The sequence below is a fragment of the Puma concolor genome, chromosome E3, assembly GCF_028749965.1.
Source record: "Puma concolor isolate L17-30 chromosome E3, mPumCon1.1.hap2, whole genome shotgun sequence".
Taxonomy (NCBI): Eukaryota; Metazoa; Chordata; class Mammalia; order Carnivora; family Felidae; genus Puma; species Puma concolor.
Genome location: NC_141682.1, coordinates 27,808,366 through 27,834,982, shown reverse-complemented (window position 1 = coordinate 27,834,982; position 26,617 = coordinate 27,808,366). Strand labels below are relative to the sequence as shown.

The window sequence follows — 26,617 nt, the reverse complement described above, 5'->3', positions numbered from 1 at the left end:
AGGGAGACAGAGAATCCAAAGCAGGCTCCAAGCTGTCAGCATAGAGCCCGACACAGGGCTCGAACTCACAAAAAGCAAGATCATGACCTGAGCTGAAGTCGGACACTTAACTGACTGAGCCATCCAGGCACCCCATTAATAATAATAATTATTATTATTTTCATATATTTTAAACAACATTTGGAAATAACCTTCGCGGCAGAGGTGACAGGCAAGATCCTCAGCCCTGAGCAGGCTGCAGGATTCAGGAAACTTCCCACCCGGACGGGTCTCTCAGAACGAGCCCCCAGCCTCCGCATTGCCAAGAGGAGAAACTGAGCTCATTTGAAGCCCTGAGACTTTCAAGCTGGAGACTGGAACGCCACACGCCAGAGGCTGGTAGGTCCCAATTCCCAGGGACACAGAAAACCCTCAGAAGTGGGCCACAGAGCAGTGACCTCCAGGGAGGTCACGAGAGGGACAACTGTGTCCCCTCAGCCTGCCCAACGGTGGTGGCGCAGCAGCAGGTCCGAAAGCTCCCTGGGGGCAGCTGCCACAGCCAGGGTGGGGAGCCCAGGTGCCAAATCCCTAACAGAAACAGCCTTTTCAGATCTTCCTACGGTGCCAGGCACCAAGCATGAAGTACTCCCCCACTTCATCCGACTTCCCTTGCAGAGTAGCCCCAGAGGGTGCCACTCTCACCCCTATTGTCCAAAGAAGCTGAGCTCAGAGAGGTTGAGAAACTTGGGCAAGGTCACACAGTTTTTAAGTTGCAAAACTGGGATTTAAAATCAGGACTTTTGGGGCGTGACCCTAGCACAATGCCCCTGGGGCCCGGGAGGGGAGATGGAAGAGCTGGGGAGGGGGGGGCCAGCTCAGCTCACGCCACACCGTGGGGTCAGGCAGGCCTGCAGCCCAGGCAGCCAGGCCTCACGGATACAACCTCAAGCATCTGTGAGGTGTCCTCCTCTCCGCCTGCTCCGGCCCTGGCCCCTATGCTCACCTGGGCTGATATTGATGTCCGTCTGTGGAAAAGCCTGTGCAGAAAGGAGGGTCAGTGAGGCCGCGGCCCACAACCCCCACCTTTGCATCCTGAGCCCCGAGGAAGCCACCTCCAGGCCTGAGTGGAGGAGAGAAGCCTTTCTGGGAGCTCTTCTGGGCGCAGGCGAGAATTGCTGGGAGCTCGGGACTCACTGGGTAGACCCCAGTCTCCTCCTCCTCCCCTCCCTTCTCTCCTCCCTCCTCCCGGCACTGGCACTGCTGGAGACAGCTCCGAGTGACAGCTTGAAGGCTGCCGGGGTCAGCCCCCTCCGGGGAACTAAGAGAAACCCGCAGCCCTGCTTCTGAGCCACTGCGTGGCCTTGGGCATGTGCTCACTTCTGTGAGACTCAGTTTTCTCCTCTGTAAGATGGGATAATAACAGAGTTTGTATCTGGGCCTGTCACAGGAAAGAAAGTATCTTGGATCCCATGGAGGAAATACATACATACCAGAAGATAAAAATGCAAGTCCGAGCGCAGTGCGAAGGAAGTTGGAAGTCGGAAGTCCACAGCGGGCAGGAGGCTTGCTTCGGCTCAGCTGTCCCTCCACCCCGGCCCTGCAGGCATTAGAACTAGCTGCTTGCGGGGCCTGGGTGGCTGGGCAACCGACTTCCGCTCAGGTCATGATCTCATGCCTCTCGAGTTTGAGCCCTTCACCAGGCTCGGGCTCGTTACTGTCAGTGGAGAACCCACTTTGGATCCTCTGTCTCACTCTCTTTACCTCTCCCCTGCTTGCGTGCAGTCATTCTCTCAAAACTAAATAAACATTAAAAAAAAAAAAAAAAAAAGAACTAGCTGCTTGCCTAGGAAGACATAAGTGAGTTAACCTCCTCCCCATCCCTCCACCTTTCAGGGTTTCTTAGGGGTTAAAAGAGGTGCCTGCAGAAGGTTCTTGACACAGAATAAGTGCTCAACAAAGAGAAGCAAAAGTTATCATTCATGCCTAGTTCTAGTGTGTGGTTTGCCCGGACTTCAGTATTTTTTTACAAAAGCAGAAATGAACTACTGGGACCTCATCAAAATAAAAAGCTTCTGCACAGTGAAGGAAACAATCAGCAAAACTAAAAGTCAACCGACAGAATGGGAGACGATACTTACAAATGAAATATCAGATAAAGGGTTAGTATCCAATATCTATAAAAAGCGTATCAAACTCAACACCAGAAAATAAATACTCCAGTGAAGAAATGGGCAAAAGACATGACTAGACACTTCTCCAAAGAAGACATCCAGATGGCTAACAGACACATGAAAAAATGCTCAACATCGCTCATCATCAGGGAAATTACAAATCAAAACCACAATGAGATACCACCTCACACCTGTCAGAAGGGCTAACAGTAACAACTCAGGCAACAACAGATGTTGGCGAGGATGCGGAGAAAGAGGATCTCTTTTGCATTGTTGGTGGGAATGCAAGCTGGTGCAGCCACTCTGGAAAACAGTATGGAGGTTCCTCAAAAAACTAAAAATAGAACTGCCCTACAACCCAGCAATGGCACTACTCGGCATTTATCCAAGGGATACAGGTGTGATGTTTCGAAGGGACACATGCACCCCCGTGTTTATAGCAGCACTATCCACAATAGCCAAAGTATGGAAAGAGCCCAAAAGTCCTTTGATGGATGAATAGATAAAGAAGATGTGATATATATATATACACACAACAGAGTATTACTCAGCAATCAAAAAGAATGAAATCTTGCCATTTGCAACAACATGGATGGAACTAGAGGTATTATGTTAAGCGAAATTAGTCAGAGAAAGACAAGTATCATATGACTTCACTCATATGTGGAATTTAAGATACAAAACAGATGAGCATAAGGGAAGGGAAGCAAAAATAATATAAAAACAAGGAGGGGGCCAAAACATAAGAAAGTCTTACAGAGAACAAACTGAGGGCTCCTGGAGGGGTTGTGGGTAGAGGGATGGGCTAAATAGGCAAGGGGCATTTAGGAGGACACTTGGGATGGGCACTGGGTGTTATAGGTAGGGGATGAATTACTGGATTCTACTCCTGAAATCATTATTGAACTTTATACTAACTTGGATGCAAATTTAAAAAGTGGCTAACAATTATGTTTGTTCACTAAATAGGTCCAAGAATTTAATAAATATTTATTTCCTAAAAAAAATACATGTTAAAAAAATTTTCGTAACGTTTATTTATTTTCGTGATAGAGACAGAGCGTGAGTGGGAAAGGGGCAGAAAGAGAGGGAGACACAGAATCTGAAGCAGCCTCCATCCAGGCTCTGAGCTCTCAGCACAGAGCCTAACGCGGGGCTTGAACTCACGAACTGTGAGATCATCACCTGAGCCTAAGTCAGGCGCTTAACCGACTGAGTCACCCAGGTGCCCCTAAAATAAATGTTTTCACATCCACTGGTGTTTTCACTGCGAATGTCATTGCATTTAGGAATTAATGCCTCTAAAAACTGGAGTCTTTCACTCCTCCACTTTGTGTATTGTCAGGAAGTCACTTTGCCCTTCTGAGGCCTCAGCTTCCCCCTTAATAAAATAGGGGACACCAGCAGAACCTACCCCACAAAGATTGAATGAAGTAATTTGTTCGTTAAAACTTAGCATAGATGCTGGCAAGTAGTAGATGTTCAATAAATGATAGCAAATGTTGCTAGGATTATCACTGAGCCAGTGCCAGCCCTTTCCTGGCAGGGGACCCTGCATACTCCCTACTCCCCACTCACTGCTTCCACTCCTGAGATGCTCCATCAGGTACTCTGACACTTTGTGTGGCTGGCACTCACAGGAGGGAGTCAAACCCGTCCCAGTCGCTGGTTTTCGCTCTGGAACACCCGCGGCTGTGCCTGTGAGGCATAACTTCTAACTTAGCTTGTGCCCACACAGCGTGCATTGCCCTGCTGGCTCTGGGCCGGGGCGGGGGGGGGGGGGGCACGGGGGGCCTGCCAAAGCCTGACTCAGGCTCCAAGCACAGCTTAGGCTCAGTTTCAACCTACAGCATGCCTCATATCTACCAGTTGCCTCATAACCGGGTGCTGGTGCACATCCCAGCACATGCACGTGTATTTATTTAGGAATGACATACATTTATTATATAAGTGATGTGTGTGGATTACTTACTGTGCTAATATATCAGGTCTTACAGAATACTCTGCCCCCAAATTGAGAATTTTAAAAAAAGTTTTTTTATTTTTGAAAGAGAGACAGAGACAGAGAGATACAGAGATAGAGCATGAGCAGGGGAGGGGGAGAGAGAGCTGGAGAGTGAGAATCCAAAGCAGGTTCCAGGCTCCTAGCTGTCAGCACAGAGCTTGACATGGGCCTCGAACTCAAGAGCAGTGAGATCATGACCTGAGCTGAAGTCAGACGGTTAACATACTGAGTCACCTAGGCGCTCCAACAATTTTTTTTTTTAAGATTGATAACAAAACATAAAGTTTGGATAATTTCTCCTTACTCTCCGTCATCAGGTGCACTGCACTTCGGGGCCCCTGCTGTCACGGAAATCAAGCACGTTCAGAGTGTGAACCCACTAGGTGGGGAGGAGGGTGGTCAGACACAGGCCACTGGAAATTCTTTTGAAACATGAAAGATACTGGGGCTCCTGGGTGGCTCAGTCGGTTAAGCATCCGACTTCGGCTCAGGTCATGATCTCACAGTCCGTGAGTTCAAGCCCCACGTCATGCTCTGTGCTGACAGCTCAGAGCCTGGAGCCTGCTTCAGATTCTGGGTCTCCCCTCTCTCTCTGCCCCTCCCCTGCTCATGCTCTGTCTCTCTCTCTGTCAAAAATGAACATTAAAAAAAATTTTTTTTTAAATTGTATGTATTTAAGGTATGCAGTGTGATGACCTGATACACACATACACAGTGAAATGATACTACAGTCAAACTAATTATCATCTCCTCACATAGTTACCTTCTTTTTGGTGATGAGAGCATCTGAAATCTACTCTCTTAGCAAATTTCGGTATTCGGTCCAGTGTTATTTACCTATATGCATCATGCTGTATGTTAGCTCTCTAGACCTACTCATCCTACATTACTATAACTTCAACTTCTGTAAAGAGCCACAGGGCAAGTATTTCAGGCTTTGCAGGCCACGGGGACCCTGTCACAACTACTCACCTGTGCCAAAGACTAGGAACGGGCCTGGTCGGGTGCCAATAAAACTTCATTTACAAAAATGAGCAGTGGGCTTGTCTGCCAAACAGTAGTTTGCCAACCTCTGCTTTAGACCTCAATATACTGACCAGAAGGTAGGTAATTTCCTTAACAAATATGATCTTTGCTGTGATTTGGAGGTTGTAATAGAGATCTCATCATAACATAGTATATATATTTTGTCTTCCTAAAGCTGTATTTATTGTGTGATGGCATTACTGCCCCACCCCCGCCCCAGCCACTCATACACACATTCACACACACTGTGCTCATGGTGACCTGAGGACTCAGTGAAGATTGTCCCCTCCCCTCCCTTCCCCTCCCTTCCCTTCCTTCCTTCCTTCCTTCCCTCCCTCTTTCCTTCCTATCTACCTACCTACCTATCATCTATCAACCATCTCCTTTAGTTTCTTAGCTTTTATTTATTTAAAAATATTTTTTAGTGTTTATTTTTGAGAGAGAGAGAGAGAGACAGAGAGGGGAGAGAGAACAAATGGGGGAGGGGCAGAGAGAGGGAGACACAGAATCCGAAGCAGGCTCCAGGCTCTGAGCCGTCAGCACAGAGTCTGACGTGGGGCTCAAACCCGTGAACTGTGAGATCATGACCTGAGCTGAAGTCGGATGCTTAACCGACAGAGCCACCCAGGTGCCCCTATTTTTTTTTAAAGATTTTATTTTTAGGTAATCTCTACACCCACGGTGGGGTCAAACCTACAACTCCAAGATCAAGAGTTGCATGCTCTACCTACTGAGCCAGCCAGGCACCCCAATTCCTGAGTTATTTTAAATGGTCTTTTTGAACATGAAAAAGGGCAGGTACCCCACTGGCAGTAGAAGACAGGTCACCCAGAAAGGAAAGGAATCCTTTTCTTCATTCCCCTGCAGTGATCCCACCTTTCTGGAAAAAAATCCCCTATCAGTGCTCCAAATAGAACTTCCTGGCGCCCCGGGACTCATCATGTCTGAGCAGGGCTGGCACAGGTCACAGCACATGTCAAGTCCTAGGGGGTGGGCTGAAATCCTAAGAGGCTCTGGGTCCCAAGAGCCGAGAGGACTCAAGGACCGGGGGTGGGAAAACAGACTCGCCTTCTAAACTTCACAGCACTGCTCCTGCCCTACCTCCTCCCCTTGAACTTGGGTCCCCAGGCCCCAAAGAGGGTGTGTAGGTGGCCGGTGAATCTCCTTTCCCACCTTCTCGCTGAGGAGGAGGAAGATGCTAACGAAAACAAATGGGGAGCCCCGGCCAGGGCACCTGGGGCTCAAGTTTTATAGAAACCAAGTCATTCCTTCACCTTCCAACACATTTCCCTCGTCCCTGACAAACTCTCTCCTCGGAGACGTGGACGGCTCTGACATCCGTCCTACAACCGTCCCCTCCGGTCAACCAGCAAATGTCGTCTGACGCATGCCTCCTGGGAAGAGCCAGCACGCACCGCATGCTTAGGCTGTGCGAGCATCGTCCAGGCAGATCCTCGCATGAGCCGTACTGGGGGGGAACTGTCACCCTATTTCAGACAGGACAGCTGGCGGTGCCCGTAGGCCACACACACGGCCGATCACATGCCCCTCATTCTCTCTGCCTGGGGATTTCTTGGTGCTACTGAAGCTTTCTGAGCCCACACGGGACCGTCCTAAAGTGCCAAATGTTTAAGGTCTCCAGCGACAACCCTCGGGCCCTGAGGGATGAGGGTCAGCAGTTAAATATTCCAGTTTCCCTATCGCGATCGTTCTCAAGTGTGTTCTGTGGGGTCCCCAGCATGACTGAGCCCCAGCTGCCCGCAGTGCCGGTCGATGCAGCCTTCATCAACTTTTCTCCTCTTACTCTTCCACTTAGGCTTCCGGGGCGGTCACCACCCCAGCACCCAAGCTGCATCCAAGCCCTTGCTTCGAGGTCTGCCTTTGAGGTGATCTCAACTAAGACAACGAGGGGACCGAAGCCCAGAGAAGTCGTGAGGCTTGGAGGACATGTGGCTAGGGAGCGGTGGGCCCACGATTTGAACCGTGGCTTCTATGGCTCCAAAGCCCAGGGGCCCGAACACGGTTATCACCTCATCTCTAGTGCCGAACGCCTGCTGTGTACCCACCTTCTCTCACTCCCTGTTTCTCTCGTGCTTTTACCCTCTTCTGGACAACCATGGGAAGAAAGCCATTTCACTTCATTTCTCCAATGCATTTTTAAAATGTTTATTTATTTATTTTGAGAAAGAGACGTAGACAGCGAGCAGGGGAGGGGCAGAGAGAGAGAGAGAGAGAGAAAGAGAGAGGGCACGGAGTCTGACACAGGGCTCACACCCATAAACCGTGAAATCCTGACCTGAGCCGAAACCAAGAGTCAGACATTTAACCGACTGAGCCACCCAGGCGCCCCAAGGAAGTCATTTAATAGAGAAGGAAAGTGCTCTTTTTTCCTCCTAAGAAACTTAACCTAGCCCTCCTGCCTTTTGTCCTTGACCTCCAGGCGATACCAGTGCTCTGAATTGCTGGGATGGTTTGTTACACAGCAGTAGTAACCAAAACACCCTCGCACGCTTTATGCCCCGTGTTCATGAAGAAAAAGAGAACTCAAATGCATGGCACAAATAAATAATCTTTAATTTCAATAAATAGCTCCCCATTATGCCAGACAATAGGCTGTGGGAAAGATACAGAAGCATCCAACGGGGAGAGATCTAGTCTAACTACACTAATTCCTTAGCATGAGAAAATGACTTTGGTTCACACACAAACACAGAGAGATCCTCGGAGTATGACAAGGAAGAAGTCATCTTGGATGGGGGGTGTGGTGGCCATTTTAATCCGCGTAACTGTCCTTTGCAGGTCTTCTGTGTGTCACTGTTACCAGGATTCCGTCAAAGAAGGTTACTTTTGCTCTATCATATTCTATTTACTTGACATACGCACATGCTGTTACTGAAGGTGGGGTCTTGACAGACGGGAGGACACTGGGTGAAATTTCACAGGGAGAGGCAGAGAGAAGGGAGAGCTCAGGACGGAGGCGCTCACCAAGAGGACACACGGGGACACACACACACGTTCACCTGTGAGGGCACCCACGTGAGAACATCGACACACGTACCCACAGGGGGTCCCCAGGAATAAGCTAACACAAGGACAAATTCAGTGAAGCCAGGGAAGTTTCTTACACTGGAATATTTTTTGTTGCCATTTGTTTTCTCCAAATAGTCTAATCTATCACGTCCACTAAAGAGAAGGCAAAGTACTTACACTTTGGGGGAAAGGTATCAGGTTGGAAGAACCCCAGGGATCAGCGGCCTGCTCAGAAGTCACCCAGTCAGCGGGTGTGCATTTTGTACATGGGGGTCGGGCCTCCCACACAGTGGCCACGCTCTTGCAGAATTTCGTCTCAAAGGAGGCTGGTGCCCTTGAGGAGGCCCTTTCTCTGGCCTGAGGGTGGAAAGTGCATTTTGAGGCAGGGGTATCAACAGGAACAAACACTGCCAATGAGTCTCACAGCAGAGCCCAGTCAGCTTGTGACATATAGATGGGGTTTCCAGAAAGTTCTCAGGCCTTGCTCATTGAGGGCAGCCATTTTGTGTTCAGTAGTCAGCTTCCTCTCTGTTCTGAGAGGATTTAGGGTGTGTGTGTGTGTGTATGTGTGTGTGTGTGTTGTGAGTGTGTAAGTGTGGATGTAACAGGCATGTGACACATTTTTTTCTGTCTTAAATTTTCTTCCCTTTTTTTTTTTTTTTTTTTTTTTTTTTTTAAACAAACGAAACCTGCTTTTCCCGCAGCCCTCAGGTCACCTCCAGCGAGGCAGGGGACACACGGTCACACTCAGCCCGGGACCTCAGGCTGTGCCACTGCTCCACGGCAGTGCGGTGAGTGTTGAGCATCCGTCGCCAGTGGTTGGACTCGGAAGGGCCCGAAGAATACTGGCCGATGACAATTCTTCCGATGAAGTCGTTGCTGCTCTTCATGTTGTGGCCGAACACTGGGGAGCCAGGGGGGCGGGGGTGGCAGGGGGGAGGTCGCGAGGAAGGAGGAGAACGGAACAGGGGGGCAAGAACAAGACAGAGGTCGTTAGTCTACACGGTCCTCCGCTGCAGACACGGGCTCCTGCTTTTGGGCACCATCTGTTTCTCTTATCGGTGAGAACTCCCCCCGTCCCTCATCCCCTCCTCTCGTGGTCCCTTCACTCCCGTGGCACCAGGTGGCCCTCACCACACGAGGCGTGTTGCAGCTGCTCAGACTTTGTCGTGGCTCCACCAGACAGCCGCATACCCTCCAACGTGCAGCTTCAAACTTACGGCCGTCGCCCCACCCCACCGTCTGTGGAGCACCACAGCTGGGGACTTCTAGCGGGACAGTCAGCCGTCACTGGAGGCTGGCCGCGGACTTAACCCGGGGCTTCTCATTCGTGGCATTGCTGACATTTGGGGTCGGGTAATTCTTTGTCATGGGGGCTGTCCTGTGCCCTGCAGGATGGTTAGCAGCGCCTCCGGCCTCTACACACTACATGCCAGGAGCTGTCACAACCCAACGTGTCTCCAGGTGGGGCCAATGTCCCCTGGGGGGCCAGTTCATGCTGGATGAACCACTGCAGGCCACGTGGCCAGACATCCTGGGCGATCATTTGGCAGCTCTAGGACCCTGGGACAAATGCAGACTGAGACTCAGTTTCCTCCTAGGTGATACAGGAACCTTTTTTTGGGGGAGGGGAAAGAATTTTTTAATGTTTATTTATTTATTTCAAAAGAGAGAAAGGGAGTGAGCAGGAGGGAGGGGCAGAGAGAGGGAGAAAGAGAATCCCAAGCAGGCTCCACGCTCTTAGCACAGAGCCCGACCTGGGGCTCAAACTCACGAAGTGTGAGATCTTGACCTGAGCCAAAATCACGAGTCGGACGCTTAACCACCTAGGCCGCCCAGGCACCCCGCAACAGTAATCGTGATAGAACCTGACCTCACAAGTCACCGTGAGGTTTCAGTGAGATACTGTGTGGAATGCTCTCAGCACACAGTACCTAGATAAGCACTTGATGAATGTTATCCTGCTATTTTGATCCCAGATTTCTGTCTGTGGACCTTTAAAACAAATTTTTTTTTAATGTTTATTTATTTTTGAGATAGAGACACAGCATGAGCGGGAGAGGGGCAGAGAGAGGGGGAATCCGAAGCAGGCTCCAGGCTCTGAGCTGTCAGCACAGAGCCAGATGTAGGGCTTGAACTCATCAACCACGAGACCACTACCTGAGTCAAAGTCGCACGCTCAACTGACTGAGCCACCCAGGCGCCCCTGTCTGTGGACCTTTTATAAAAGAGATTTTATGTTTCCTCTGTTCCAGGCCATGAAGGCAAGTTTCCTGAGAGAAACGGCCATGGCAATGTCTTCTACCCCTTGTTGTAATGTGTGTCTCTTTGGAAGGCTTCCCTGTTAATTCTAATGCAAGCTTAATTTGTGTCTTTCAAGCCTAATGAGATAGTTAGCTTGATTTATCTTCTCGGCCAAGTTCTGCCTAATTCTTTATCTGCGTGTGGGTAGTCCGGGCATGCCATCTCGCAAACGGGAAAGCAGGCTGTGTCTGTGTTATAAATGAAGGACTGCAGAATGGGAAATATCACCCAGCATGAGCCGAGCAAAAGCGGGCTGGATCCCAGGAGGGATGCCGATTATCAAATAAACCAGCTAAAATATGCAGCCAAAAACAGAACTTGAATGCTAATGAGCCTCTGTTCTCCCCTGTGAGGTTCATACCAAGAATTCTAAATGATGAAAATTGGGGAGGGGGGAAATGGGAAGAAAAAAAGAAAAGTGGAAAAACAAAACCCCAAAACCCCATCCATTGTCTAAATACCAAAAAGGCCCAGGATGAACGAGGCTAGCCTGTACCAATCAGGTCTAGCACCACTCAAGTGTCCAGCACCTGTCAGTAACGTGGACGAAAATTGGACCACGTATATTTTTTGTAACTTGGTAAAGTGTTCAGTGTGCGTGGGTAATCTCGTTTACGTGAAGATCCCTTACAGAAGGGAGAAATCAGGACTGGAATCTTTGCTTAATAAGACATTACTAAGGAGCTCTCTGATGCATTGATGTTTTTTTTTGAAAAGGTAACACTCAGGATTGTTTTGAACCATGCTTCATGGGCAGTGTAAGGTTTGATCTCACCAAACAAAAACAAGTTACCAGAGTGCCCTTCTCTGTGGGCCTTGGTAAAGCAAGATAACTACCATGAGGCCACTCCAGGCATTCCTTGGGGGCAGAATGTTCTACCTTCCTCTGCCTCTCCAAAGCTCAAGAAGCAAAAAGGAAATACATCCTAGTAAATGGAATGTAGGTTTTCCTTGGGAAAGGGGTTTTAATAAAGAAAGGAAATCTCAAACACTCCCATGCACTGTTGGTGAAAGAGGAAGTTGGTTCAACTTTTGGGAGAGGTTCACAGTATCTACTCAAAATAAAAATGTTATAACTTGTGATCCAGCAATTCTATTTCTTACGAATTTATCTCATAGATTTATCTGCACAGACAAAGATATACATACAAGGGTATATTCTGGATATTAGATATTGGATAATATCTGGATATTAGAGCCTTTAAGCCAAATCTGGCCTAATACCTGTTTTTGTAAATAAAATTTTTATTTATTTTTTTGAGAGAGCGAGCATGTGCCAGTGCATGCAAGCAGGGGAGGGGCAGAGGGAGAGAGAGAATCTTAGGCAGGCTCCACACCCTGCAAGGAACCCGATGCAGGGCTTGATCTCATGACTGTGAGATCCTGACCTGCATGAAATCAAGAGTCAGACACTAAACCGACTGAGTCAGCAGGTGCCCCTGTAAATAAAGTTTTATCGGAACCCAGTCAAATCCGTTTGTTTACATAATGTCTGTGGCTGTCATTACACTACAGTAGCAGAGCTGAGGACCTGCAAAAAAGATTGTGTGGCCCAGAAAGCTGAAAGTAGTTTGTCTCATGCCCTTTCTGGAAAAGTTTGCTGACTCTTGCTCTAGAGCATTGTAAGAATGGAAAATGGAGGGGCATCTGGGTGGCTCAGTCGGTTGAGCATCAGACTCTCGATTTCGGCCCAGGTTGGGATCCTAGGGTCGTGGGATCACGCCCCATGTTGGGCTCTGTGCTGAGCATGGAGCCTGCTTGGGATTCATTCATTCATTCACTCATTCATTCATTCATTCATTCTCTCTCCCTCCCACCCCCCATCCCCTGCTCCCACACTCTCTCTAAAATAAAATAAATAAATACATTTTAAAAAGAATGAAAAATGGAAGTAATCAAAATGTCCATGAAGAAACGTAGCTGAGGCTGTGGTCCTCTGTCCACCCCCTCGGCCCACCCTAGAGGCCACCCAAAGCCTCTGTGGGTCGTGTCCTACCTCAAGCACCTAGAGCCCTCTGCCTGGGCCATGCCAGTCTGCTAACTATGATTTCTGGCGTAATGCTTGGGCCACTCAATAGCAGGGGCTGGAGACTAGGGTCAGCCAGCCACTGGGATGCCTATGTGACTGATCCCCTAATCAGTATCCCAGACATCAAGGCTTGAGTGAAATTCTCTGGTTGACAACCCTCCAAGTGTGTTTCCACTTAACTGGGACAATTAAGTGCTGTCCTTACAACCCCACTGGGAGAGGGCGACTGTAAACTCTGGTCTGGTCTCTCCTGCACTCTGCCCTGTGTGCCTCTTTCCTTTGCTGATTTGAGTCTGTTTCCTTTTTCTGTAATAAACCATAACCGTGAGTATAATAGCTTTTCTAGGGCCACCTCAGTGGCTCAGTAGTCCGAGCATCCGACTTTGGCTCAGGTCATGATCTCATGAGTTCGAGCCCCATATCGGGCTCACTGCTGCCAGCACAGCCCGCTTCAGATCTTTTGTCTCCCTCCCTCTCTGCCCCTTCCCCGCTCACACTCTTTCTCTCTCAAAAATAAATAAACATAAAAAAATAATAATAATAGCTTTTCTAAGTTGGTGAATGCTTCCAGCCAATCACTTCACGGTCTTAGGGACCTTCCAAGCTGCAGTTATCCACTTACCAAATGTCCCGATTGGCTTGCCTCCCTTTTCTGCCTCACTTCCTCACTTTCCTGTCAATACTTCCTGGGATCACCTCCTTAGTAGTTTACCTGAACCCAAGTCATTGTCTTCAGATCAGCTTTGGGAAGCATCCACAGTAGGATTGGAGGAGACTAATTAAATCATTCCTGATGTAATAATGCCATGGAAACCAATGTCACTGTTAAAAATGAGATAGACCTATATATATATGAGATGGAAAAATCTCCAAGGCATATTGCTAGGAGACAAAAGAAGATGCAAAATAGTATACATAAACACACTCTCTTTTTTTGTTAAAAAAGTGTTAATATATAGAATAGAAAACAGTCTGGAGGAATTTCACCAAACTGTTGAGAGTGGCTCTCTCTAGAGAGGGAAAACAGGGAACTTTTTGCCTTCTGTATTATATAAGTATGTACAGTTTGCACTTCTTCCAAGTACATATTGCTTTGGAAAGAAAACAAGAGAAAAACAAGTTGCCATTAGAGAATCCACATCTAAATCGCCAGAAGGGGAAGAAGACTAAAAGGAAGTCTAATATCCCACGCTCCTTATCCCCCTTTGCAAAGTAACTTGGCTCCGTGAATCATTTGGCCCTCGAAAGGCAGGCGCTCCTCAGTGATTCAGCCTTTCTGACGGGGAAACAGTAGCTGCCGTGACCATCTGAGTTAACTGGCAGGCTTCAGCACTCGCACACCGTTGGGTAAAGTTATGGCAATCTTTTTTTTTTTTTTTAATTTTTTTTTTTTTCCAACGTTTATTTATTTTTGGGACAGAGAGAGACAGAGCATGAACGGGGGAGGGGCAGAGAGAGAGGGAGACACAGAATCGGAAACAGGCTCCAGGCTCCGAGCCATCAGCCCAGAGCCTGACGCGGGGCTCGAACTCACGGACCGCGAGATCGTGACCTGGCTGAAGTCGGACGCTCAACCGACTGCGCCACCCAGGCGCCCCTAAAGTTATGGCAATCTTAACAGTCTCTTAGAAATTGAACACTTAAAATGCAAATGACAGTAAGCCAGAGTGGAATAAAACTAATGACTTCGATTATAAAAAAGTGGCCTGGGAGAGTGTCAAGATTTGCCACCACTGTGAATTCTAGGGAGCATGTTGTTGGAGAAACAGGGACTTAAGACCAGATACACGTAGAATCCAGAAAGGGGCCCAGAGACAGTGGGCTGGATACCCCCAACCCCTCCATTTTACAGGTAAGGAAACCAAGTCACTGAGCTCGTTGTGACAAAACTTGAATATTTGCAGCAAATACCCCGTGAAGGGAGCCAGTTCTTCGTAACTACATCCCTACTTTCTTCCTCTTTAGGAATAATCACAATTGGCATTGTTGTTGTAAGGCATCCCCAAATATTCCTACTGGTTGTTCTGGGGACTCATTCTACTACAGTCACTAGTATTAGTGGACGATGTACCCTAGTCATCTGAAAGCAACTTTCCAATGACCTGCACGGTGGTAGCACAAAGGCATCACAATAGTCAGAACAGATTCCAAGCCCGTGCGTCAAACCCATAGAAAGGGCTCCTCACATTGGGGCGCCTGGGTGGCGCAGTCGGTTAAGCGTCCGACTTCAGCCAGGTCACGATCTCGCGGTCCGTGAGTTCGAGCCCCGCGTCGGGCTCTGGGCTGATGGCTCGGAGCCTGGAGCCTGTTTCCGATTCTGTGCCTCCCTCTCTCTCTGCCCCTCCCCCGTTCATGCTCTGTCTCTCTCTGTCCCAAAAATAAATAAACGTTGAATAAATAAATAAATAAATAAATAAATAAATAAATAAAAAAGAAAGGGCTCCTCACATATTCTCTAAGAATCTACTTCCTCTTCGTGGATTTAGACATACTCCGAATAAGCTTGGTCATCTGATTTCCCCATGTGCAGTAATTTAAATTAATTTAGTGGATTGTGACTAGCAGACAGATACAAGAACTTTAAAAAGTACAGCAGAGGGGCACCTGGGTGGCTCAGTCGGTTAAGCGACTGCCCCTAGACACGGGCTCAGGTTGTGATCTCGCAGTCGTGAGATTGAGCCCGGCGTTGGGCTCTGCACTGAGTGTGGAACTTGCTTGGGATTCTCTCTCTGTGCTCTCTGCCCCTCCCCCACTCGCTCACACACACACTCTCTCTCAAAATAAACAAATAAACATTAAAAAAAAAAAGTACAGGAGGGGGCACCTGGGTGGCTCAGCCTTGGTTAAGAGCCTGGGTGGCTCTTGGTTTCGGATCAGGTCATGGTCTCACGGTTTCGTGAGTTCGAGCTCTGCGCTGGGCTCTGCTTGGGATTCTTTTTCTCTCTCTCTCTGCCCCTTCCCCATTCGCACTGTGTCTCTCAAATAAATACATAAACTTAAAAAAAAAGTTATAAAAAAAAAGGTACAGGAGAAGGGGGCCACTTGGTAAACGGGCAAACAACCCTGTGCTCCTTCATCCAGCCAAGGGATATTCACTTTGTAACCATTTATTTTTACAGCTATGGCTCCGAATCAGTCAGAAAGTTCAGTTTTCCAGTTAGCGGGTCAAAGAAAGTATGAAAAGTTTTCTATTAAGCACAGTTAAAATTTTAAAGCCTTTTTTAAAGTCAAAGGGGAGAGCGTCCAGTCAGTGGAAGATTTACTCACACAAAACCCCTTTAGTGCCCTTTTCCCCCATGGTTATAGAGCAGAGCTGCCACCTTGCCCAGCAACATGCTGTCACCTGTCAGTCACACTGTGTTCTCTCCCTAGCCTTGACAAATCTCAAGCACCCTGATGCTTCTGTCTCTGGGGACGGTCCTCTGTGCAGACAGATGAGCCACCAAAGTCCAGTTCCATCCTCAGACAGGGCTTGGGTACACCTGGCACGTTCCACATCCTAGAATTTTAGGCTCAACTTATCTCTAAAGAATTATCAACAAATCTGTCTGCCTCTGTGGCACCACTCACCATGGCAATTCAGGCGAGGGAAAGAACTCTGGCAAAGCCAAAGCATGATGAGAGGCACCCACTGGGCTCAAGGACCAGGCTTCGAAGGAGCATGGAGAGTAACGCCCCTTTATTAAGCACCTACCATATGCATGGTCCAGGGCTAAGCACATCATGTGGATTAACTTGTGAAATCTCCTATCAACCCTCTAGAGTGAGGCTTCTCACCCTTAGCACTAGTGACATTTGGGACCAGATCATTCTGTGTTGTGGGGCTGTTCTGAGCATTGCGGGATGTTCAGAAGCACCTCTGAGCACCGGATGCCATTAGCAAGCAGTCTCCTCCCCAGTTGTGACAACCCAAAGTTATCTCCAGACACTGTCACACATCCCCCAGCAGCAGCATCCAACCCTTCTCCATTGAGAACCACGGCTCTGAGGCAGTGGCTATCACTGGCCCACTTTACACCTGGGGAGACTGAGGTGCAGGGAGGTACAGGGAGATTGCCCACTGCTCCAGTCAAAATCTGGGTGCCCTGAGTGAGTCAGGAGCAAGCTAAGGCTTTCACATGTTGATATTTGCTGTGAAAATGAAGCTGTTCTACCCCCCAAGAGCTAAACTCTTTGGGTTGTTAACTGAGTTTGCCAAGGCAGCCGGTCTGGAAGGGAAGCTGGATGACTTAGCGTGTGGGTGTCATAAACACTGCAAATTAAAAGGAAAAAAAAAATCTCAACAGCTCCCCATTTTGCATGTATGGTTCCCAAGGTGATACCCCATGTGCAGCCTCAAGGCTGACAGCACAGTGCAGGGGTGCTCTCAGGTCACGGTCAGAGCCCCACCTCGTCACAGACCCTGTAGTCAACCTGTTGGGTGCTGAGTTGAGCTGTTCCCCCACTTCTGGAAAAAAAAAAAATGCATGAAGCCAGCAAAACCCATCCTGGGCTGTTTTCCAATCCTCCCTAATTCCTCAGCACGGAAGGATCCCCAGACTTTGTCTAGATGTTCAAGAGTTACCTCAACCCTCAGAGAAGCCCCAAAGCAGACACCCTGCCCTGTTTCCTCCTGTCTCTCCTCCCCACTGGCCGGCTCAGACGCACCCCAACAAAGATGGTACCCATTCTCTTGTCAACCTTCGCAAAACTTCCTCAAACTATAGCACTCCCTTTTGTTTCTTTTTCTCTCTGAATGTTTCAGATGTTTCTTCAAAACTAGGTAAATCATATCCCTTCCCTGGGCCTCAGTTTTCCCATTTTTACAACGGGTATGTCTATTTAGGTTTTAAGGCCCTTTTCAACTGTAACATTCCTTTGGTTCTAAGAAGTTTCATCCATGACTTAAGGGTGAGGTTTCATTTTGTGATTCATAGCAGCTATTCAAACAGCGCGTTCTTCTCCATGTTTTTTCCTTCCGACAGTCACAAGGACAATTTAGATAACAATGTTATTGTAATTAAAAATCAGCAATACCAAATCCTGAGTCCTGTAGCTAGGCAATGAGAAAAGTAGTTTATATACATTTTTTGACTCAATCCCCACCACAATCCTATCAGAGAAGGTACTGTTTATATCCCCATTTTGCAGACAGAGAATTAGAGGCTCAGAGGGGTTAGGAGGTTGAGCGCCCAAGGTCACAGAGCCTGCCTGTGGCAAAAAGGACGGACATTCAGAGCTCAGCATCACTTCTTCTCTTAGAAGGAAAAGTCTCACCCATTCCCCCTTCCACGGACCCTGATATATGACAACAAGATTGGGAGTAGAAATATTTTGCATGTGAATGTGTTTGTAGGGGAGTTTGGCCCTCCAGCTGGTGTGTGAGGCGCCATGTTGGAGACCTTCCCATCATCTCTCTGGGCTTCAGCAGGTCTGCCTCCAGCATCTGAATGGCTACTTCTTTAGGTAGGCAGCAGACAAGGAAGTTGTCTTATGTCTACCGACTATCGATACGAAAAACAGTGCATATGGTGTGTCAGCCCCCGTTCTATGGATTCGTGATGACACTAAATGATTTCATCCCCGCAACTCTATTTACAAGGTGAGTACTATTATTGTCTCCTTGGGCCCACACACTACCGTCATGGCCTGCTTTCCTGAGGATGTGCTAGAGAGAGCCCCGAGCGTGCGGTGGGCATGTTACCTTGACTCCTTAGACTTACCTTCAGACCTCTCACCCCACTGAAAGCGTGAGGCCCAGGAGCACCTGGGTGGCTCAGTCGGTTGAGCATCCGACTTCGGCTCAGAGTCTTGCAGTTCGTGAGTTTGAGCCCCGTGTCGGGCTCTGTGCTGACAGCTTGGAGCCTGGAGCTAGCTTTGGATTCTGTGTCTCCCTCCCCCACTTTCTCCGCCCCTCCCCCACTCATGCTCTGTTTTTCTCTCTCTCAAAAAGAAATAAACATTAAAAAATTTAAAAAAAAAAGAAAGAAAGCACAAGGCCCAGGGTGGAAGTCCCTTTTGGCCAGGTCTACAGGATATATACGAGCTTAACGAGTTGTTCAATTCCTTTCATGCAGTGGTTCTCAGCTGGGCCTGTTCTGTTCCCCAAATTTGGCAAAGTTAGGAGACATCTGGACTGTCACAACCAGAGGGGGAATACAGCTCAACACCCTACTGTACTCAGGACAGCCTCACAACAAAGGATCATCTGGCCCCAAACGCCCGCAAGCACTGAGAATGAGCAACCCTGCCTTAAGGGAAAAGCATGTGGCCTGGGGTTTCCCTTCATTAATCCACAACCTGGGAGTGGAGGAAGAGGCTCTGAGAACTGTCACTGTGGCCTTGGAATTAGGTCTTTTCCACCTTCCTCAAGACATAGGACTCAAGATTGAGATTTCCTTTGAAATTCCTTTGGACCACGGCTGGTCCACTTTTTCACTCCTCTGTGCGGAAACTGAGCCATGTGGAGCCTGCGTTTATAAAGATGGCATATGGGTGGAAGAATCACTTTCAGTTCTGGGTGTGAATCACACCGTCTAGGAGGAAGCATTTAAAGGTGTGACTATAATATAATGTGCTTGTTTTTACACGAACAACCACAATGTATGTATCTGAAAGAGGATCATCTTTGTACACTTGTTTCTGAGCTGCTGGCATCCCTCTGGGGGAAATGTTCGCTACAAACTGGCTTCAGAGCTATTTGCAAAACACCTGCTGAACCTCCAAGGGGGTAATTAATCGAATCTTCCCCTCCCAGTCTTCAGAAATAATTGAGAAACAATTGAGAAAATAAAGGAGAAATATCGCAGACATGTGAGTCACTTGGAAGGCTTTGAAAAAGCCTAGTGCCCAGAAACTCAGTCCAAGAGATTCTGTTGATTGGTTTGGGGTCAGGGGCTAGATTCCAGAGTTTTTCAAATGCTCCCCTGGCGATTCTCATGGGGCCGGGTTAGATACACTGTGTTAGGTGCTGGATTGGTAGTTCAGCTGGACTGTGGGAGGGGGCCTGGCCCTATTAGTTGTTCTGGAATTAAACTTCTCTGACCAAAACCAGTGGAGGCCTTGTCCCTGCAGGGCCAAGCCTGAACAGCAGGTGCCCTGAAGGAGCTACAGAGAATCCCACCCCTCCCCGCCCATTGTAGGCAGGTAGGTCCCAGCGAGAGGAGGGCTGGGACCCACCTTAATCCCATCCAGCAGAAGGCTGTGGACCTCCAGAGGAAAACTGTTCCCAGTCAGGTAAGTCAACTCTTCCCTGGGAGGAGTGGATAGAAAATAACAGAGAATAAATCAAATAATAAGATGAATGAAAGAGAGCCCAGAGGTGTTACATCAGGGGAAGGGTAGGCAGACTTTTTCCATAAAGAGCCAGACAGTAAATATTTTAGGCTTCAAGGGCCAACTGTAGTCCCTGTTGCAACTACCCCGCCATTGCAGCAGAAAGCAGCCACAGGGGCGCCTGGGTGGCTCAGCTGGTTACGTGTCCAACTCTTGATTTTGGCTCAGGTCACGGTCTCACAGTTCATGAGATCGAGCCCCACGTTGGACCCTGGGCTGCCAGCACAGAGCCTGCTTAGGATTCTCTCTCTTCCTCACTCTGTCCCTCCCCTACTCTCTTTCCCTCTCTCTCTCTCTCTCTCTCTCAGTAAACAAACATTAAAAGAAAGGAGTCACAGACAATATGTAAATGAATGCACATGAAGTGACATAATAAAACATACATATTTGGTCTCTGCCGCCACTTCCTGACACAGAGCTCCTAAAACCCTTGTAATTTCCAAGTGAAACGGATGATAGGAGCATCTTTTATTATAATATTTGGTCTTAGTCCCTGGTTCACGACACAAGAGCTTCTAAGACCCATGGAGTCTTCAACTGGTGAGTGTCTTCTTGTATACTAATGATATGGCTGATGTCTCCAGATGGTTTCAGGATGGGATCTAGCTGCCAGAAAGCCTAAGGCATGATTAGAAGGTTGGACCTTTCAGCCCATCCCAACTGCCCAACCTCTGGAGAGAGGAAAGGGGCAGGAGACTCACTTAATCACCAATGGCCAGTGATTTCTTCATAAGTCACGCCTGTGTAACGATTTTCTGTATGTCAAGCTTCAGCAAAAAGTCAACTTTAAACAACAAATGAATGGGAACTAAAGTTTGCCACTGGTCTCGAAAGGCATGGAAACAATATGAATTGAGAGATATGCAGAGAGATGGTTAGACGTGTGACAAAGCAAACAGCAAAATAGTCATTGTAAAATCTAGGTGATGGGGATGCAGGTGTTGACTGAATAATTCTTCCAATATTTTCTTAAAGGGTCTTAATAAAATGTTGAGACAGTAAAAGACAAACACACAAACTCAACCGTTTTACTTTCATAGCCGTTAACTTGCTTCTTTCTACCCCAGAAACCTGTTTCCGGGTCTGTGCGGCTACTCCGTTCACAGGCTGGTCACAGGAGGGAAAAAGGCCACAGTCCCCGGAGAGAGGCCGAGGAGCTCCCGGTGGGTCCCGCCAGGTTATCCCAGTGACCACAACAACCAGACCACACATGGCCAGAAACACCATCCTGGGCCTGAACAGAAGGGTCCAGCACCCTGATGTGCTGTCTAATCACAACAGCAAATGAAAGATTCAAGTCTGCTTTTGACAGATGAGCACGCTGGACCCTGTTCAAGGCGCACCCCTGCCTTAAATGCCTTTCTCCTTCCACAGGAAAAGCTCATGACAGATGTTCCATGCCACGAGACTCCCAAGAAATGCAAATTAAAATCACATCCACATATTTTATTAAAAAAAAAAAAAACACTGGGGCGCCTGGGTGGCTCAGTCGGTTAAGCGGCCCACTTCAGCTTAGGTCATGATCTCTCGGTCCGTGAGTTCGAGCCCCACATTGGGCTCTGTGCTGACAGCTCAGAGCCTGGAGCCTGCTTCAGATTCTGTGTCTCCCTCTCTCTCTGACCCTCCCCTGTTCATGCTCTGTCTCTCCCTGTCTCAAAAATAAATAAAACGTTAAAAAAAAAAATTAAAAAAAAAAAAACAAAACACTTATGGGGCTCCTGGGTGGCTCAGTCAGTTAAGCGTCTGACTCTTAGTTTCGGCTCAGGTCATGATCTCCCAGTTCATGAGTTTGAGTCCCATGTCTGGCTCTGCACTGACAGTAGACAGCCTGCTTGGGATTGTCTCTCTCTCCCTCTCTCTCTGCCCCTCCCTCGATTATGCTCTCTCTCTCTCTCAAAATAAATAAATAAACTTAAAAAATAAAGAAGTCACTAAAACTAAAAAAATAAATAAGATAAAATTAAAAATTAAAAAAAAATTCTCTTCGGTTTTATTTACTAAAGTATTATTTTCACAGAATAAAATCCATCCATTTTAAGTACACAGTTGGATGTATACTGATTATTGTATACGAACACGTAACTACCACTATAATCAAGATACATAGTTCTCTCTCTCCAACAAAGTTTCTTCTTTTCCCTTTCCCTTCCATCCTTTTCCCTGACCCAAGTGGGCCAAGTTTTGCTTACGCCAGAATTTCATAAAAATGGAATCACATAGTATATAGTCATTTGCATTATACCGTAATGTTTTTGAGATTCATCCATGTGTATGTGTATTAGTATCTTTTTCTTTTTTATTGCTGGGTAGTAGTCTAATGTATGATGTATCATAATTGGTTTATCCATCCACAAGTTGATGGACATTTGGGTTGTTTCCAGGTTTTTGGCTGTTAACAAATAATACTATTAGGAACATCTGTGTGCATGACTTTTTGTGGACGTATGTTTTCGTTTCTCTTCCACTCCTAGTGGAATGCTGGTCTGTATGGTAAATGTGTATTTAACTTTAGAAGGCCATGCATACTGTTTTCCAAAGTGGTTACAGCATCTTGCATTCCCACCGGAAATGCAGGAAAGTTCTAGTTGCCCCACATCCTCGCCAACCCTTGGTATTTTCAGCCCTTATTTTTAAATTAAAAAAAAAAATTATTTATTTTTGGGACAGTGTAAGTGGGGGAGGGAAAGAGAGGAGGACAGAGGATCCAAAGCAGGCTCTGTGCTGACAGGCTGACAGCAGTGAGCCCGATGTGGGGCTCAAACCCACGAACTGAGAGATCATGACCTGAGCAGAAGACGGAGGGACACTCAACCAACTGAGCCACCCAGGCGCCCCAGTATTTTCCGCGTTAGCTGTGCTAGTGGATGTGCAGTGGATCTTACGGTGGTTTCACTTTGCATTTCTGATGACTAAGGAGGTAGAGCATCTTTTCTGGTGCTGCTTTCCCATTCCTGTGTCTTCTTGCGAAGGGTGTCTGTTCAAACCTTGGCCCGCTTTTTACTGAATTGTGGACTGTTGTCTTGTTACTGAGCTACTAGGATTCTTTATGTATTCTGGATACAGGTTCTTTATTGGTTATGTTTTGCAAAAAATTCCTCTTTTTTTAAATTTATTTTTGAGAGAGAGAGGAGACAGAGGGAGTGGGGAAGGGGCAGAGAGAGAGGCAGACACAAAATCCGAAGCAGGCTCCAGGCTCAGAACTGTCAGCACAGAGCCCGATGCGGGGCTCGAACCCACAAACCGCGAGATCATGACCTGAGCTGAAGCCGGATGCTGTACGGACTGAGCCACCCAGGCGCCCCCAAAAAATTCCTCGAGGTGTGCCTTGCTCTTTTGTTTTCTTAACTCTTTCAAAGAGCAAAAGTTTTAAACCTTGATTAAGTCCGTGTATCCCTTTTCCACACAGTTGATTTCAAAATAAAATAATTGCACACCCTGGGTTCTGGAAGCCAGCAACCAGTGTAGAATTGCTTTGCCGAGGGCAACTGAGAAATGAAAAATTAATCTGAGGCAGATCGGGGTGGGGGGGGCGGGGAGGGTGGTGCTGATTGCCTGTGATTATTTTTCTGTACTTTTCCATATATTTGAATTATCATATAATATATATTAAAAATCAAAATGCTTTTTAAAGGTAAAAAAAAAAAAAAATCACCTCGTAGCTGTTCAGCACTTCAGAATCTTCAAAACTTGTTTATTTCAGCCTTACAAGAATCCTTTTTTGGGCAGCCAGGAGTTGGGGCCTCCCCGGGCCACAAAGGTGCAAAAATATTTGCCAAAACCATCTGTTTCGTTTGCAAGAAGACAGAAAAGAATAAAACTGTGCCACTTTTTTTGGGGGGGGGGGGCTTGCAAATTTTGACACTAGCTATCAAAACAGACAAACATCTATGCTTCAACCAAGCAATCCCATGGCTGGGTTTTAGTTCATGGTATATTTGGACACATCAGCAGAGACGCGTTGAGGATGCCAACCCCAATGATTCTTCTAACTGCAAAAAAAACCTGGCATTAGTCCCAATGGTACCAACAGGGGACTAATTAAATAACTTCTTCAACTCCTGGACTTAATGAAATATCACGTGGTTGTTACAAATAATTAGGGGAATCTGTGCTCCGTGTCAGCCACGCTGGTCTGCCTGCTATCTCTCCCATGTAAAGGCTTCTACACTTGCTATCCTTTTTGGCTGCAATGCTCTTCCCACACTCACTCACATCCACGTGGCACATCTCCGATCTCCTCTCTGATTGCCTTCACATCCTGGCTCAAATGTCCCCTTCTCCATGAGGCCTTTCCCAGCCACCTTGGAAAAACTTGCAATCCTCACTCCAAAACTCACTATTCTCTTTCCTTCCTTCTGTTTCCTCCTTAGCACCGAACATCATCTCTACATGGCATCATACGGATTTGTTTTGTTTGCTACTTGTCTTCCCATGTTCAAGTAGCCACCTAATGAAACTGGGACTTTTTTTTTAACGTATATTTATTTATTTTGAGAGACAGAGAGAGAGAGAGAGTAGGGGAGGGGCACAGAGAGAGAGGGAGAGAGAGAATCTCAAGCAGGTTTTATGCTGTGAGTGCAGAGCCCAACGTGGGGCTCGAACTCACAAACTGTGAGATCATGACCTGAGCTGAAATCAAAAGTCAGACGCTTAACCGACTGAGCACCCCCCCCCAAGGTGCCCCAAAACCAGGATTTTTGTCTAATTTGTTCACTGATGTATCCACGGTGCCTGGCTCTCCTATATATAAGTATGCTAATATGAAAAAATGCCCAAGAACCATTATGTGAAAAGAGCAAGTTGCAGAAAAGCATATATATTTTGGATACTCACAAAAGCAGGTGGAGATACACACATGCACACACACACACACACACACACACACTCATGTACACCTGCCAGATATATAGGCACATACATGTGCACATACACATAAATGCATATATTCCTAGAAAGAAGACTTATTAGGAGTAACCACCTTTAAGCAGGGAGAATTTTTACTTTTTATTCTACTCTCTCCTAATGGTTGTATTATATACACATACATGTGTGTATAAATATATATCCTTTATAATTACCGAAAAGCCATCAGAACTCCTCTTCTCTTGTGAACCCTGCACATCACCACATGCAAGTGACACGTACCCATAAACCACAAGGTGGGGAGGAGCAGAGACCGGATTTAAAAATACCCTGCTCCTCTTCCTGAGAGGGCCCCCCACCCCCTCGCCCGCAGAGCCAGGCTGCACTCCATCTGTCCAGGTCATACCACCTGGGAAGGCGGCTTGTTTGCAGAGCATGCTTCTGTCTGTCCACAGTTTTATGGGTGGAAGGAAGCCATTTGAAAAATCTGCACAGATGAGCACACATTCACCCAAGAGTTTCTACCCCTGAATTCTTCACACTCAGGCAGCCAAAGAAAAACCACTAAGAATGAAGGGAGCTTAAAATGCTGTAAGGAGAAGAAACATGCCTCTAACAGGCACCTAACTGGAGCAGACTGGCTCTGAGCCGGCACCCGCCTGCCCTTCACAGAGGTCACCACCTCACCCCGCAAACTCCAAGACCAGCAGATCCACCTCAGCACCATCATGGGGGGCTGTCAGTGCATTGTGGGATGCCAGCAGCATCCCTGAGCCCTACCCACCAGATGCCAGTGGCACCCCTGGAGTTGCGACAACCAGAAACACCTCCAGACCCTGCCAAATGTCCGCTGGGAGACAACATCAGCCCAGCTGAGAACCAGTGGTCAACTCCTTTCGTACGTCAGCAGGTGCCCAGGGCTTGCCAGCCAAAAGGTATCTGGCGAATTCACTATAGGAACTGCTCTCGTTGGGCTGAATTCCCCGAGCTTGGGGTTCGGTGAGGTGGGATCCCCCCAACACTGACGCTCATGGGGAGCTCAGAGGCAGCAGGTGCTAGGGGAGGCAGGGGAGCAAGCTTGTTCAGGGCCCAGGTTGGCTTTTATTTGCCCACTTGGGCCCCTTTGGCAGAGACAGCCATGAGGTCACCAAAGCCTTTTCCTGGACGAGCAGCAGGACTGTTATCTCAGCCTCCCCCTCGCAGGGAGCTGGAGCCAACGGAGTCTGAATGGAAGTGAAAGTGATATTCGTAACTTCCAGGCTTGGCCTATTAAAACTTCCCACACAGGGGCGCCTGGGTGGCGCAGTCGGTTAAGCGTCCGACTTCAGCCAGGTCATGATCTCGCGGTCCGTGGGTTCGAGCCCCGCGTCGGGCTCTGGGCTGATGGCTCAGAGCCTGGAGCCTGTTTCCGATTCTGTGTCTCCCTCTCTCTCTGCCCCTCCCCCGTTCATGCCCTGTCTCTCTCTGTCCCAAAAATAAATAAACGTTGAAAAAAAAAAATTAAAAAAAAAAATAAAACTTCCCACACAATCCTCAACACTTTCTCTCTCTTTCCCAACCACCAGCTGGAGGTGAAACCCTCCACGGCCTGAGAAGACAGCAGAGGCACAAAACAGAAGGGGCCTGGGTCGCTGAATCCTTGCACGGAAGGCTACTCGTGAAGGAGCCCGCAAACACCAGTGTGCAAGCAAGAAAGAAGCTTCTACCGTGCTAAGCCCCACACAGCATGGCTGGTCTACTACAGCAGCCTTCCCCTCCCTTAGTTCATACAGTGACTTTAAGCAAATCATCTGAGCTCTTCCTCCTCTGTAAAATGGGGATAACAGTAGTACCTCCCTCGTCTGGCTGTTGTGAGGGCCAACTCAGATAGTCCTTGGGGCGGTGCCTGGAATCCAC

The 26,617-nt window shown here is 47.7% G+C and overlaps 1 protein-coding gene across 13 annotated transcripts in view; it reads right to left on the bottom strand.

Moving 5' to 3' along the window:
- Positions 1-26,617, bottom strand: part of SYT17 (synaptotagmin 17) — a 121,050-nt gene that overhangs the window by 28,971 nt on the left and 65,462 nt on the right. For 2 of the 13 annotated variants that reach the window (XM_086692973.1, XM_086692968.1), the window contains exon 8: positions 7,731-9,115. The exons of 10 other annotated variants lie outside the window; for them this stretch is intronic. In XM_086692973.1, coding sequence (XP_086549099.1) covers positions 8,919-9,115 — 197 coding nt within the window. In that variant the 3' untranslated portion in view covers positions 7,731-8,918. Of the gene's footprint in view, positions 1-982; positions 1,215-7,730; positions 9,116-26,617 lie in introns of those variants that run through there. One more of the 13 variants, XM_025916922.2, reaches the window with a different exon arrangement.